This window comes from Coregonus clupeaformis, unplaced genomic scaffold, assembly GCF_020615455.1.
Source record: "Coregonus clupeaformis isolate EN_2021a unplaced genomic scaffold, ASM2061545v1 scaf1295, whole genome shotgun sequence".
Taxonomy (NCBI): Eukaryota; Metazoa; Chordata; class Actinopteri; order Salmoniformes; family Salmonidae; genus Coregonus; species Coregonus clupeaformis.
In genome coordinates, this window is record NW_025534749.1 from 15001 (window position 1) to 30000 (window position 15000).

General features: G+C 37.2%; 1 protein-coding gene across 1 annotated transcript in view; it reads left to right on the top strand.

The window, feature by feature from the left end:
- LOC121549414 (unconventional myosin-XV-like) overlaps positions 1–15000 on the top strand; it is a gene marked incomplete at its 5' end in the record, with an annotated part of 38561 nt that overhangs the window by 14815 nt on the left and 8746 nt on the right. Inside the window, 4 exons of the mRNA XM_045217970.1 lie at positions 1119–1215; positions 1292–1452; positions 8936–9004; positions 9066–9199. Of these exons, the coding sequence (XP_045073905.1) occupies positions 1119–1215; positions 1292–1452; positions 8936–9004; positions 9066–9199 (461 nt within the window). The remainder of the gene's footprint in view (positions 1–1118; positions 1216–1291; positions 1453–8935; positions 9005–9065; positions 9200–15000) is intronic.

Sequence of the window (15000 nt, forward strand, 5' to 3'; positions counted from 1 at the left end):
GTGTAATTGTGTGTGTAGGTGTCTCTGGATGCGATAGAGGAGCTGTGTAATTGTGTGTGTAGGTGTCTCTGGATGCGATAGAGGAGCTGTGTAATTGTGTGTGTAGGTGTCTCTGGATGCGATAGAGGAGCTGTGTAATTGTGTGTGTAGGTGTCTCTGGATGCGATAGAGGAGCTGTGTAATTGTGTGTGTAGGTGTCTCTGGATGCGATAGAGGAGCTGTGTAATTGTGTGTGTAGGTGTCTCTGGATGCGATAGAGGAGCTGTGTAATTGTGTGTGTAGGTGTCTCTGGATGCGATAGAGGAGCTGTGTAATTGTGTGTGTAGGTGTCTCTGGATGCGATAGAGGAGCTGTGTAATTGTGTGTGTAGGTGTCTCTGGATGCGATAGAGGAGCTGTGTAATTGTGTGTGTAGGTGTCTCTGGATGCGATAGAGGAGCTGTGTAATTGTGTGTGTAGGTGTCTCTGGATGCGATAGAGGAGCTGTGTAATTGTGTGTGTAGGTGTCTCAGGATGCGATAGAGGAGCTGTGTAATTGTGTGTGTAGGTGTCTCTGGATGCGATAGAGGAGCTGTGTAATTGTGTGTGTAGGTGTCTCTGGATGCGATAGAGGAGCTGTGTAATTGTGTGTGTAGGTGTCTCTGGATGCGATAGAGGAGCTGTGTAATTGTGTGTGTAGGTGTCTCTGGATGCGATAGAGGAGCTGTGTAATTGTGTGTGTAGGTGTCTCTGGATGCGATAGAGGAGCTGTGTAATTGTGTGTGTAGGTGTCTCTGGATGCGATAGAGGAGCTGTGTAATTGTGTGTGTAGGTGTCTCTGGATGCGATAGAGGAGCTGTGTAATTGTGTGTGTAGGTGTCTCTGGATGCGATAGAGGAGCTGTGTAATTGTGTGTGTAGGTGTCTCTGGATGCGATAGAGGAGCTGTGTAATTGTGTGTGTAGGTGTCTCTGGATGCGATAGAGGAGCTGTGTAATTGTGTGTGTAGGTGTCTCTGGATGCGATAGAGGAGCTGTGTAATTGTGTGTGTAGGTGTCTCTGGATGCGATAGAGGAGCTGTGTAATTGTGTGTGTAGGTGTCTCTGGATGCGATAGAGGAGCTGTGTAATTGTGTGTGTAGGTGTCTCTGGATGCGATAGAGGAGCTGTGTAATGAAATTGGACTGCACCTACTGGAGGCCATGGATGAGTACGCTATATTCCTGGTCACACACCGAGGTGAGCCTCACACAAACACACACATAAAGGACGTGAGCTGAAAAGCGGCTGGAGTGACGTGTCTTTCTGCCTGCAGGTCAGAATGTCCGTCCCCTCAATAAGAGGGAGTACATCCTGGACATTGCTACGGAGGCGGAGCCAGTGGACAGTAATTATAGCCTGTGGTTCAGGAGGGTCATCTGGACACAGCCGCTTAAATTTGACAACGAGCTCTGTGTCACCATGCATTATAACCAGGTATAACAACCAGCTCTGCCTTATGATGCATTATAACCAGGTATAACAACACTACGATGTATTATAACCAGGTATAACACTATGATGTATTATAACCAGGTATAACACTATGATGCATTATAACCAGGTATAACAACCAGCTCTGCCTTATGATGCATTATAACCAGGTATAACAACACTACGATGTATTATAACCAGGTATAACACTATGATGCATTATAACCAGGTAAAACAACCAACTCTGCTTTATGATGCATTATAACCAGGTATAACAACACTACGATGTATTATAACCAGGTATAACACTATGATGCATTATAACCATGTATAACACTATGATGCATTATAATCAGGTATAACAACACTACGATGTATTATAACCAGGTATAACACTATGATGCATTGTAACCAGGTATAACAACCAGCTCTGCCTTATGATGCATTATAACCAGGTATAACAACATTACGATGCATTATAACCAGGTATAACACTATGATGCATTATAACCAGGTATAACAACACTACGATGTATTATAACCAGGTATAACACTATGATGCATTATAACCATGTATAACACTATGATGCATTATAACCAGGTATAACAACACTACGATGTATTATAACCAGGTATAACACTATGATGCATTGTAACCAGGTATAACAACCAGCTCTGCCTTATGATGCATTATAACCGGGTATAACAACACTATGATGCATTATAACCAGGTATAACAACACTATTATGCATTATAAACAGTTAAGCCAAACTAAGACTTATTAAAAGTCATAATGAAACATGTTCTCAGAACGTTATTTAATTACCTAGTCTGGTCGACTGAGATGTCAAGAAGGCAGAGCAACGCCCTATCATGGACAGACCTCTTCCCATTTTAGCAACCATTGAGTCTATATGTTTTGAACATGACAGCTTGCTATCTAGGGTTACACGCAGCAGTTTAGTCTCCTCAACTTGCTCAATAGCAACATTATTCAATAATAGATCTAAATGAGGTTTAGCGTTGAGCAAGTGACATATCCCCAAAATGATGCTTTTAGTTTAAGATATTTAGCACCAGCCTATTTTAGTTACCCATTCTAAAACTGACTGGAGCTCTATGTTAAGGGTGTCAGTTATTTATTTTACTGTTGCAGTCGACGTGTATGCTGTTGATTCGTCAGCGTACAGACACACAGGCTTTATTCAAGGTCAGTGGAAGGTCATTAGTAAAAACAGAAAACAATAATGGCCCTAGCCGGCTGCCCTGCGGTACACCACACTCATCTGAATGTGCACGAGAGAGGCTTCCATTAAAGAAAACCCTCTGTGTTCTATTAGATAGGTAACTCTCAATAAACCCTCTGTTCTATTAGATAGGTAACTCTCAATAAACCCTCTGTGTTCTATTAGATAGGTAACTCTCAATAAACCCTCTGTTCTATTAGATAGGTAACTCTCAATAAACCCTCTGTTCTATTAGATAGGTAACTCTCTATCCATAATATGGCAGAGGATGCAAATCCATAACACCTACGTTTTTTCAGCAATAGGTTATGATCGATGACATCAAAAGCTGCACGGAAGTCTTTCAGCCAATCATCAGTAATTTGTGTCAGTGCTGAGCATGTTGAGTGCCCTTCCCTATAAGCATGCTGAAAGTCTGTAAAATAACTTTGAATTTCATGGTCCATTATGCATGAATATGAAGGCTCAGCGTTTGTTGTTTGCATGTCATGCCTCAGTTTGCTAATCTTGTCGACAAAAAAGTTGTTAAAGTGATTGGCAATATCCAAGGGTTTTGTTATGAACAAGCCATCTGCCTCAATGAAGGATGGATCCCAGTTTGCTTTCATTTCATTTAAAGACTCCAGAGCTTTTTACTGTCATTCTTTATATCATGTATCTTTGTTCCATAGTATAGTTTCTTCTTCTTTTTGTTTAGTTTTAGTTTCCTGATTTCTCAGTTTACTGTATGGTTGCCAGTCTGCTGTGTTGTCAGACTTATTTTGCTATATCCTTTAGCCTCGTCCCTCTCAGCCATACAGTTTTTTAAATTCATCATCTATCCATTGGGGATTTGGCAGTTCTAACAGTCAGTTTCTTGATGGGGCGCACGCCTGTCAGTAACCGGAAGAAGCAGTTTCATAAATGCTTCATGTGCAGCTTTCAGAATGTTCCTCATTACACACATCAGACCAACAAATATTTTTCACATCTTCGACATCGGAATCATTGCAAAACCTCTTGTATGATTGTTTATACACTATTTTAGGTCTAGATATGGATGGCTATTATATTATGATATATATATTATGGGCGGCAGGTAGCTTAGTGGTTAAGAGCGTTGTGCCAGTAACCGAAAGGTCGCTGGTTCTAATCCCCGAGCCGACTAGGTTGAAAAATCTGTCGATGTGCCCTTGAGCAAGGCACTTAACCCTAATTGCTCCTGTAAGTCGCTCTGGATAAGAGCGTCTGCTAAATAACTAATTTAATTTATGATCACTACATCCGATAGGGGGTGGATACTGCGTTAGAGCAGATTTCTGCGGCATTAGTAAAGATGTGATCAATACACGTGGATGATTTAGTTCCTGTTCTGTTTGTAAATACCCTGGTAGGTTGACTTTTTGAGTGGGCAAATTGATGACAACCAGACAATATTTAGGTCACCCAGAAAATATACCTCTCTGTTGATATCACATACATTATCAAGCATTTCACACATATGAGAATTTGTATGAGAATGGCGCCGGAGAAGATGGCTGCCGTTTTACAGCCCTCTAACCAATTGTACTATTATGTGTGTTTTTCCGCGTTATTTGTAATTTATTTTGTACATAATGTTTCTGCCATCGTCTCTTATAACCAAAAAGAGCTTCTGGATATCAGGACAGCGATTACTCACCTCGTATTGGACGAAGATTTTTTCTTCAACGAGGAGGCCGCGAAGGATATCCTACAGACACCCGACAAGGCCCAAATCCCCGTCATTCGCATGAGAAGGAGACGGAGATATCGTGGACGTAGATCGGGGTGCCTTGTAAGGATCCGACGGCGAGCGAGTAAACTGCCTCTTCCATCAATCCTATTAGCCAATCTTCAATCATTTGAGAATAAATTGGATGACCTAAGAGCACAGTTATCCTACCAAGGGACATTAAAAACTGTAAAATCTTATGTTTCACCGAGTCGTGGCTGAACGACGACATGGACAACATACAGCTAGCGGGCTATACGCTACATCGGCAGGATAGAACGGCTGACTCCGGTACGACAAGGGGTGGCGGTCTGTGTATATTTGTAAACAACAGCTGGTGCACAAAATCAAATACTAAGGAAGTCTCAAGGTTTTGCTCGCCTGAGGTAGAGTATCTTATGATAAGCTGTAGACCACACTATTTACCAAGAGCGTTTTAATCTATATTTTTCATAGCTGTCTATTTACCACCACAAACCATTGCTGGCATTAAGATTGCACTGAATGAGCTGTATAAGGCCATAAGTGAACAGGAAAACGCTCATCCAAAGGCAGCGCTCCTAGTGGCCGGGGACTTTAATGCAGGGAACTTAAATCCGTTCTACCTAATTTCTACCAGCATGTTAAATGTGCAACCAGAGGAAAAAAAACTCTAGACCACCTTTACTCCACACACAGAGACGCATACAAAGCTCTCCCTCGCCCTCCATTTGGCAAATCTGGCCATAACTCTATCCTCCTGATTCCTGCTTATAAGCAAAAACTAAAGCAGGAAGCACCAGTGACTCGGTTAATAAAAAAGTGGTCAGATGACGCAGATGCTAAGCTACAGGACTGTTTTGCTAGCACAGACTGGAACATGTTCCAGGATTCTTCAGATAGCATTGAGGAGTACACCACATCAGTCACTGGCTTCATCAATAAGTGCATCGATGATGTCGTCCCCACAGTGACCGTATGTACATACCCCAACCAGAAGCCATGGATTACAGGAAACATCCGCACTGAGCTAAAGGGTAGAGCTGCCGCTTTCAAGGAGCGGGACTCTAACCCGGACGCTTATAAGAAATCCCGCTATGCCCTCAGACGAACCATCAAACAGGCAAAGAATCAATACAGGACTAAGATTGAATCGTAATACACCGGCTCTGACGCTCGTCGGATGTGGCAGGGCTTGAAAACTATTACAGACTACAAAGGGAAGCACAGCCGCGAGCTGCCCAGTGACACAAGACTTCCAGACGAGCTAAACCACTTCTATGCTCGCTTCGAGGCAAGCAACACTGAAGCATGCATAAGAGCACCAGCTGTTCCGGATGACTATGTGATCACGCTCTCCGTAGCCGATGTGAGTAAGACTTTTAAGCAGGTCAACATTCACAAGGCCGCAGGGCCAGATGGATTACCAGGACGTGTACTCCGAGCATGTGCTGACCAACTGGCAAGTGTCTTCACTGACATTTTCAACATGTCCCTGACTGAGTCTGTAATACCAACATGTTTCAAGCAGACCACTAAGATAACCTGCCTAAATGACTACCGTCCCGTAGCACTGATGTCTGTAGCCATGAAGTGCTTTGAAAGGCTGGTCATGGCTCACATCAACACCATTATCCCAGAAACCCTAGACCCACTCCAATTTGCATACCTCCCAAACAGATCCACTGATGATGCAATCTCTATTCCACTCCACACTGCCCTTTCCCACCTGGACAAGAGGAACACCTACGTGAGAATGCTATTCATTGACTACAGCTCAGCATTCAACACCATAGTGCCCTCAAAGCTCATCACTAAGCTAAGGATCCTGGGACTAAACACCTCCCTCTGCAACTGGATCCTGGACTTCCTGACGGGCCGCCCCCAGGTGGTAAGGGTAGGTAACAACACATCTGCCACACTGATCCTCAACACGGGGGCCCCTCAGGGGTGCGTGCTCAGCCCCCTCCTGTACTCCCTGTTCACCCATGACTGCATGGCCAGGCACGACTCCAACACCATCATTAAGTTTGCCGACGACACAACAGTGGTAGGCTTGATCACCATAAATGATGAGACAGCCTATAGGGAGGAGGTCAGAGACCTGGCCGTGTGGTGCCAGGATAACAACCTCTCCCTCAACGTGACCAAGACAAAGGAGATGATTGTGAACTACAGGGAAAAAAAGAGGACTGAGCATGCCCCCATTCTCATCGACGGGGCTGTAGTGGAACAGGTTAAGAGCTTCAAGTTCCTTGGTGTCCACATCACCAACGAACTATCATGGTCCAAACACACCAAGACAGTCGTGAAGAGGGCACGACAAAGCCTATTCCCCCTCAGGAGACTGAAAAGATTTGGCATGGGTCCTCAGATCCTCAAAATATTCTACAGCTGCACCATCGAGAGCATCCTGACTGGTTGCATCACCGCCTGGTATGGCAACTGTTCGGCCTCCGACCGCAAGGCACTACAGAGGGTAGTGCGTACGGCCAAGTACATCACTGGGGCCAAGCTTCCTGCCATCCAGGCGGTGTCAGAGGAAGGCCCTCAAAATTGTCAAAGACTCCAGCCACCCTAGTCATAGACTGTTCTCTCTGCTACCGCACGGCAAGTGGTACCGGAGTGCCAAGTCTATGTCCAAAAGACTTCTCAACAGCTTCTACCCCCAAGCCATAAGACTCCTGAACAGCTAATCATGGCTACACTGACTATTTGCACTGCCCCCCCCCCACCCCATCTTTTTACGCTGCTGCTACTCTGTTAATTATTTATGCATAGTCACTTTAACTCTACCCACATGTACATATTACTTCAACTACCTCAACTAGCCGGTGCCCCCACACATTGACTCTGCACCGGTACCCCCCTGTATATATAGCCTCCCTACTGTTATTTTATTTTACTTCTGCTCTTTTTTTCTCTCAACACTTTTTTGTTGTTGTTTTATTTTACTTTTTTATTAAAAATAAATGCACTGTTGGTTAAGGGCTGTAAGTAAGCATTTCACTGTAATGTCTGCACCTGTTGTATTCGGCGCATGTGGCCAATAAAATGTGATTTGATATGATATAGTCCAAATGCTGACTTTTACCACTTGGTGGTCTATAGCAACTTCCTACGAGAATGGGCTTTAGGTGAGGCATATTACTTCCACATCATCTGACATGAGATCCTCTCTCAGCCTCACAGGAATATGACTCTGGACGTACAGGACATGGCAACAACTCCTCCAGTTGCATTTATAGCTTTCCCATATATTATATAAACAACATACAGGACATGGCAACATCCTCTCTCAGCCTCACAGGAATATGACTCTGGACGTACAGGACATGGCAACATCCTCTCTCAGCCTCACAGGAATATGACTCTGGACGTACAGGACATGGCAACATCCTCTCTCAGCCTCACAGGAATATGACTCTGGACGTACAAGACATGGCAACATCCTCTCTCAGCCTCACAGGAATATGACTCTGGACGTACAGGACATGGCAACATCCTCTCTCAGCCTCACAGGAATATGACTCTGGACGTACAGGACATGGCAACATCCTCTCTCAGCCTCACAGGAATATGACTCTGGACGTACAGGACATGGCAACATCCTCTCTCAGCCTCACAGGAATATGACTCTGGACGTACAGGACATGGCAACATCCTCTCTCAGCCTCACAGGAATAGGACTCTGGACGTACAGGACATGGCAACATCCTCTCTCAGCCTCACAGGAATATGACTCTGGACGTACAGGACATGGCAACATCCTCTCTCAGCCTCACAGGAATATGACTCTGGACGTACAGGACATGGCAACATCCTCTCTCAGCCTAACAGGAATATGACTCTGGACGTACAGGACATGGCAACAACTCCTCCATTTGCATTTCTATCTTTCCTATATATTCTATAAACATGTATAGCTACTACTGCATCATCAAATGAATTATCTAATTGTGTTTCAGAGATATGGCCAGAATATGAATGTGTTCTGATGTTAAATAAGTTGTCAATTTCATGAACCTTGTTTCTCAGGCTGCATATGTTAATATGGGCTATTTTTTTTGTCCTTTTCTGGGTTGCTTGTTTGTTTTTAGTGTTATTCTGAGAGGCTGATCCGAGGCAGACATGTCAGTGACATGTACATCTGAGTCAATGGCACTGAGCGGGCTGCCCACAGCGGGCTTCTTCCTAAGACAGACAGTTTCAGTGCAAAACAGTGAAATTTAAATCTATGTGCATATGATTATTGCAGACAATACCCTTGGAGCTAACAGTTAAAATAACATAGATCAGGTGACTTATTGCAGACAAAATGAGTAGAGAAGGGAGACAACAGAACGTCTCCACAGGAGAAATGAGGAGACCTGTTCCACCACCGTGACCACAGGATGCTCTTGGACTATGAGAGAAAACACAGTCAGATGAAGAGAGATCAGCTGGAGTTATCCATGTCTCCGTCAGCGCCTAAAAGTCTAGGGACTGAAGGGCAGCGTATCTGAAGGCCTGTGTTCTACGCTGTAGGTGTTACCAGACTATCTGAAGGCCTTGCTGAGTGTGGTTCCCCAGAGTAAAGCCAGTGACTATCAGAAGGCCTGTGTTCTACGTTGTAGGTGTTACCAGACTATCTGAAGGCCTGTGTTCTACGTTGTAGGTGTTACCAGACTATCTGAAGGCCTTGCTGAGTGTGGTTCCCCAGGGTAAAGCCAGTGAGCAGCAGCTGCAGCAGTTGGCAAAACTAGCAGCATTACAACACCGTGCCAAAGACACTGTCTTCCTACCCACCATGTAAGAACACACACATGCATGCATGCACACGCACACACACACACACACAAGATAATACAGATATCTAACATTTGTATAGATAGCTAGATAATACAGATATCTAACATTTGTAAAGATAACTAGATAATACAGATATCTAACATTTGTAAAGATAACTAGATAATACAGATATCTAACATTTGTAAAGATAATTAGATAATACAGATATCTAACATTTGTATAGATAGCTAGATAATACAGATATCTAACATTTGTAAAGATAACTAGATAATACAGATATCTAACATTTGTAAAGATAACTAGATAATACAGATATCTAACATTTGTAAAGATAACTAGATAATACAGATATCTAACATTTGTAAAGATAACTACTGTAGATAATACAGATATCTAACATTTGTAAAGATAACTAGATAATACAGATATCTAACATTTGTAAAGATAATAATAATAAATAATAATTAGTCATTTAGCAGACGCTCTTATCCAGAGCGACTTACAGGAGCAATTAGGGTTAAGTGCCTTGCTCAAGGGCACATCGACAGATTTTTCACCTAGTCGGCTCGGGGATTAGAACCAGCGACCTTTCGGTTACTGGCACAACGCTCTCAACCACTAAGCTACCTGCCGCCCATAACTACTGTAGATAATACAGATATCTAACATTTGTAAAGATAACTACTGTAGATAATACAGATATCTAAAATGTGTAAAGATAACTAGATAATACAGATATCTAACATTTGTAAAGATAACTACTGTAGATAATACAGATATCTAACATTTGTAAAGATAACTAGATAATACAGATATCTAACATTTGTAAAGATAACTAGATAATACAGATATCTAACATTTGTAAAGATAACTACTGTAGATAATACAGATATCTAACATTTGTAAAGATAACTAGATAATACAGATATCTAACATTTGTAAAGATAACTAGATAATACAGATATCTAACATTTGTAAAGATAACTAGATAATACAGATATCTAACATTTGTAAAGATAACTAGATAATACAGATATCTAACATTTGTAAAGATAACTACTGTAGATAATACAGATATCTAACATTTGTAAAGATAACTACTGTAGATAATACAGATATCTAACATTTGTAAAGATAACTACTGTAGATAATACAGATATCTAACATTTGTAAAGATAAAGATAATACACTAACATTTGTATAGATAGCTAGATAATACAGATATCTAACATTTGTAAAGATAACTAGATAATACAGATATCTAACATTTGTAAAGATAACTAGATAATACAGATATCTAACATTTGTAAAGATAATTAGATAATACAGATATATAACATTTGTAAAGATAACTACTGTAGATAATACAGATATCTAACATTTGTAAAGATAACTAGATAATACAGATATCTAACATTTGTAAAGATAACTACTGTAGATAATACATATATCTAACATTTGTAAAGATAACTACTGTAGATAATACAGATATCTAACATTTGTAAAGATGGCTAGATAATACAGATATCTAACATTTGTAAAGATAACTAGATAATACAGATATCTAACATTTGTAAAGATAACTAGATAATACAGATATCTAACATTTGTAAAGATAACTAGATAATACAGATATCTAACATTTGTAAAGATAACTACTGTAGATAATACAGATATCTAACATTTGTAAAGATAACTAGATAATACAGATATCTAACATTTGTAAAGATAATAATAATAAATAATAATTAGTCATTTAGCAGACGCTCTTATCCAGAGCGACTTACAGGAGCAATTAGGGTTAAGTGCCTTGCTCAAGGGCACATCGACAGATTTTTCACCTAGTCGGCTCGGGGATTAGAACCAGCGACCTTTCGGTTACTGGCACAACGCTCTTAACCACTAAGCTACCTGCCGCCCATAACTACTGTAGATAATACAGATATCTAACATTTGTAAAGATAACTACTGTAGATAATACAGATATCTAAAATGTGTAAAGATAACTAGATAATACAGATATCTAACATTTGTAAAGATAACTACTGTAGATAATACAGATATCTAACATTTGTAAAGGTAACTAGATAATACAGATATCTAACATTTGTAAAGATAACTAGATAATACAGATATCTAACATTTGTAAAGATAACTACTGTAGATAATACAGATATCTAACATTTGTAAAGATAACTAGATAATACAGATATCTAACATTTGTAAAGATAACTAGATAATACAGATATCTAACATTTGTAAAGATAACTAGATAATACAGATATCTAACATTTGTAAAGATAACTAGATAATACAGATATCTAACATTTGTAAAGATAACTAGATAATACAGATATCTAACATTTGTAAAGATAACTACTGTAGATAATACAGATATCTAACATTTGTAAAGATAACTACTGTAGATAATACAGATATCTAACATTTGTAAAGATAACTAGATAATACAGATATCTAACATTTGTAAAGATAACTACTGTAGATAATACAGATATCTAACATTTGTAAAGATAACTACTGTAGATAATACAGATATCTAACATTTGTAAAGATAACTACTGTAGATAATACAGATATCTAACATTTGTAAAGATAACTACTGTAGATAATACAGATATCTAACATTTGTAAAGATAACTAGATAATACAGATATCTAACATTTGTAAAGATAACTACTGTAGATAATACAGATATCTAACATTTGTAAAGATAACTAGATAATACAGATATCTAACATTTGTAAAGATAACTACTGTAGATAATACATATATCTAACATTTGTAAAGATAACTACTGTAGATAATACAGATATCTAACATTTGTAAAGATAGCTACTGTAAACAATACAGATATCTAACATTTGTAAAGATAGCTACTGTAAACAATACAGATATCTAACATTTGTAAAGATAGCTACTGTAAACAATACAGATATCTAACATTTGTAAAGATAGCTACTGTAAACAATACAGATATCTAACATTTGTAAAGATAACTAGATAATACAGATATCTAACGTTTGTAAAGATAACTAGATAATACAGATATCTAACGTTTGTAAAGATAACTAGATAATACAGATATCTAACATTTGTAAAGATAACTAGATAATACAGATATCTAACATTTGTAAAGATAACTACTGTAGATAATACAGATATCTAACATTTGTAAAGATAACTAGATAATACAGATATCTAACATTTGTAAAGATAACTAGATAATACAGATATCTAACATTTGTAAAGATAACTAGATAATACAGATATCTAACATTTGTAAAGATAACTAGATAATACAGATATCTAACATTTGTAAAGATAACTAGATAATACAGATATCTAACATTTGTAAAGATAACTACTGTAGATAATACAGATATCTAACATTTGTAAAGATAACTACTGTAGATAATACAGATATCTAACATTTGTAAAGATAACTACTGTAGATAATACAGATATCTAACATTTGTAAAGATAATTAGATAATACAGATATCTAACATTTGTATAGATAGCTAGATAATACAGATATCTAACATTTGTAAAGATAACTAGATAATACAGATATCTAACATTTGTAAAGATAACTAGATAATACAGATATCTAACATTTGTAAAGATAATTAGATAATACAGATATATAACATTTGTAAAGATAACTACTGTAGATAATACAGATATCTAACATTTGTAAAGATAACTAGATAATACAGATATCTAACATTTGTAAAGATAACTACTGTAGATAATACATATATCTAACATTTGTAAAGATAACTACTGTAGATAATACAGATATCTAACATTTGTAAAGATGGCTAGATAATACAGATATCTAACATTTGTAAAGATAACTAGATAATACAGATATCTAACATTTGTAAAGATAACTAGATAATACAGATATCTAACATTTGTAAAGATAACTAGATAATACAGATATCTAACATTTGTAAAGATAACTACTGTAGATAATACAGATATCTAACATTTGTAAAGATAACTAGATAATACAGATATCTAACATTTGTAAAGATAATAATAATAAATAATAATTAGTCATTTAGCAGACGCTCTTATCCAGAGCGACTTACAGGAGCAATTAGGGTTAAGTGCCTTGCTCAAGGGCACATCGACAGATTTTTCACCTAGTCGGCTCGGGGATTAGAACCAGCGACCTTTCGGTTACTGGCACAACGCTCTTAACCACTAAGCTACCTGCCGCCCATAACTACTGTAGATAATACAGATATCTAACATTTGTAAAGATAACTACTGTAGATAATACAGATATCTAAAATGTGTAAAGATAACTAGATAATACAGATATCTAACATTTGTAAAGATAACTACTGTAGATAATACAGATATCTAACATTTGTAAAGGTAACTAGATAATACAGATATCTAACATTTGTAAAGATAACTAGATAATACAGATATCTAACATTTGTAAAGATAACTACTGTAGATAATACAGATATCTAACATTTGTAAAGATAACTAGATAATACAGATATCTAACATTTGTAAAGATAACTAGATAATACAGATATCTAACATTTGTAAAGATAACTAGATAATACAGATATCTAACATTTGTAAAGATAACTAGATAATACAGATATCTAACATTTGTAAAGATAACTAGATAATACAGATATCTAACATTTGTAAAGATAACTACTGTAGATAATACAGATATCTAACATTTGTAAAGATAACTACTGTAGATAATACAGATATCTAACATTTGTAAAGATAACTAGATAATACAGATATCTAACATTTGTAAAGATAACTACTGTAGATAATACAGATATCTAACATTTGTAAAGATAACTACTGTAGATAATACAGATATCTAACATTTGTAAAGATAACTACTGTAGATAATACAGATATCTAACATTTGTAAAGATAACTACTGTAGATAATACAGATATCTAACATTTGTAAAGATAACTAGATAATACAGATATCTAACATTTGTAAAGATAACTACTGTAGATAATACAGATATCTAACATTTGTAAAGATAACTAGATAATACAGATATCTAACATTTGTAAAGATAACTACTGTAGATAATACATATATCTAACATTTGTAAAGATAACTACTGTAGATAATACAGATATCTAACATTTGTAAAGATAGCTACTGTAAACAATACAGATATCTAACATTTGTAAAGATAGCTACTGTAAACAATACAGATATCTAACATTTGTAAAGATAGCTACTGTAAACAATACAGATATCTAACATTTGTAAAGATAGCTACTGTAAACAATACAGATATCTAACATTTGTAAAGATAACTAGATAATACAGATATCTAACATTTGTAAAGATAACTACTGTAGATAATACAGATATCTAACATTTGTAAAGATAACTACTGTAGATAATACAGATATCTAACATTTGTAAAGATAACTAGATAATACAGATATCTAACATTTGTAAAGATAACTACTGTATATAATACAGATATCTAACATTTGTAAAGATAACTACTGTAGATAATACAGATATCTAACATTTGTAAAGATAACTAGATAATACAGATATCTAACATTTGTAAAGATAACTACTGTAGATAATACAGATATCTAACATTTGTAAAGATAACTACTGTAGATAATACAGATATCTAACATTTGTAAAGATAACTAGATAATACAGATATCTAACATTTGTAAAGATAACTACTGTAGATAATACAGATATCTAACATTTGTAAAGATAACTAGATAATACAGATATCTA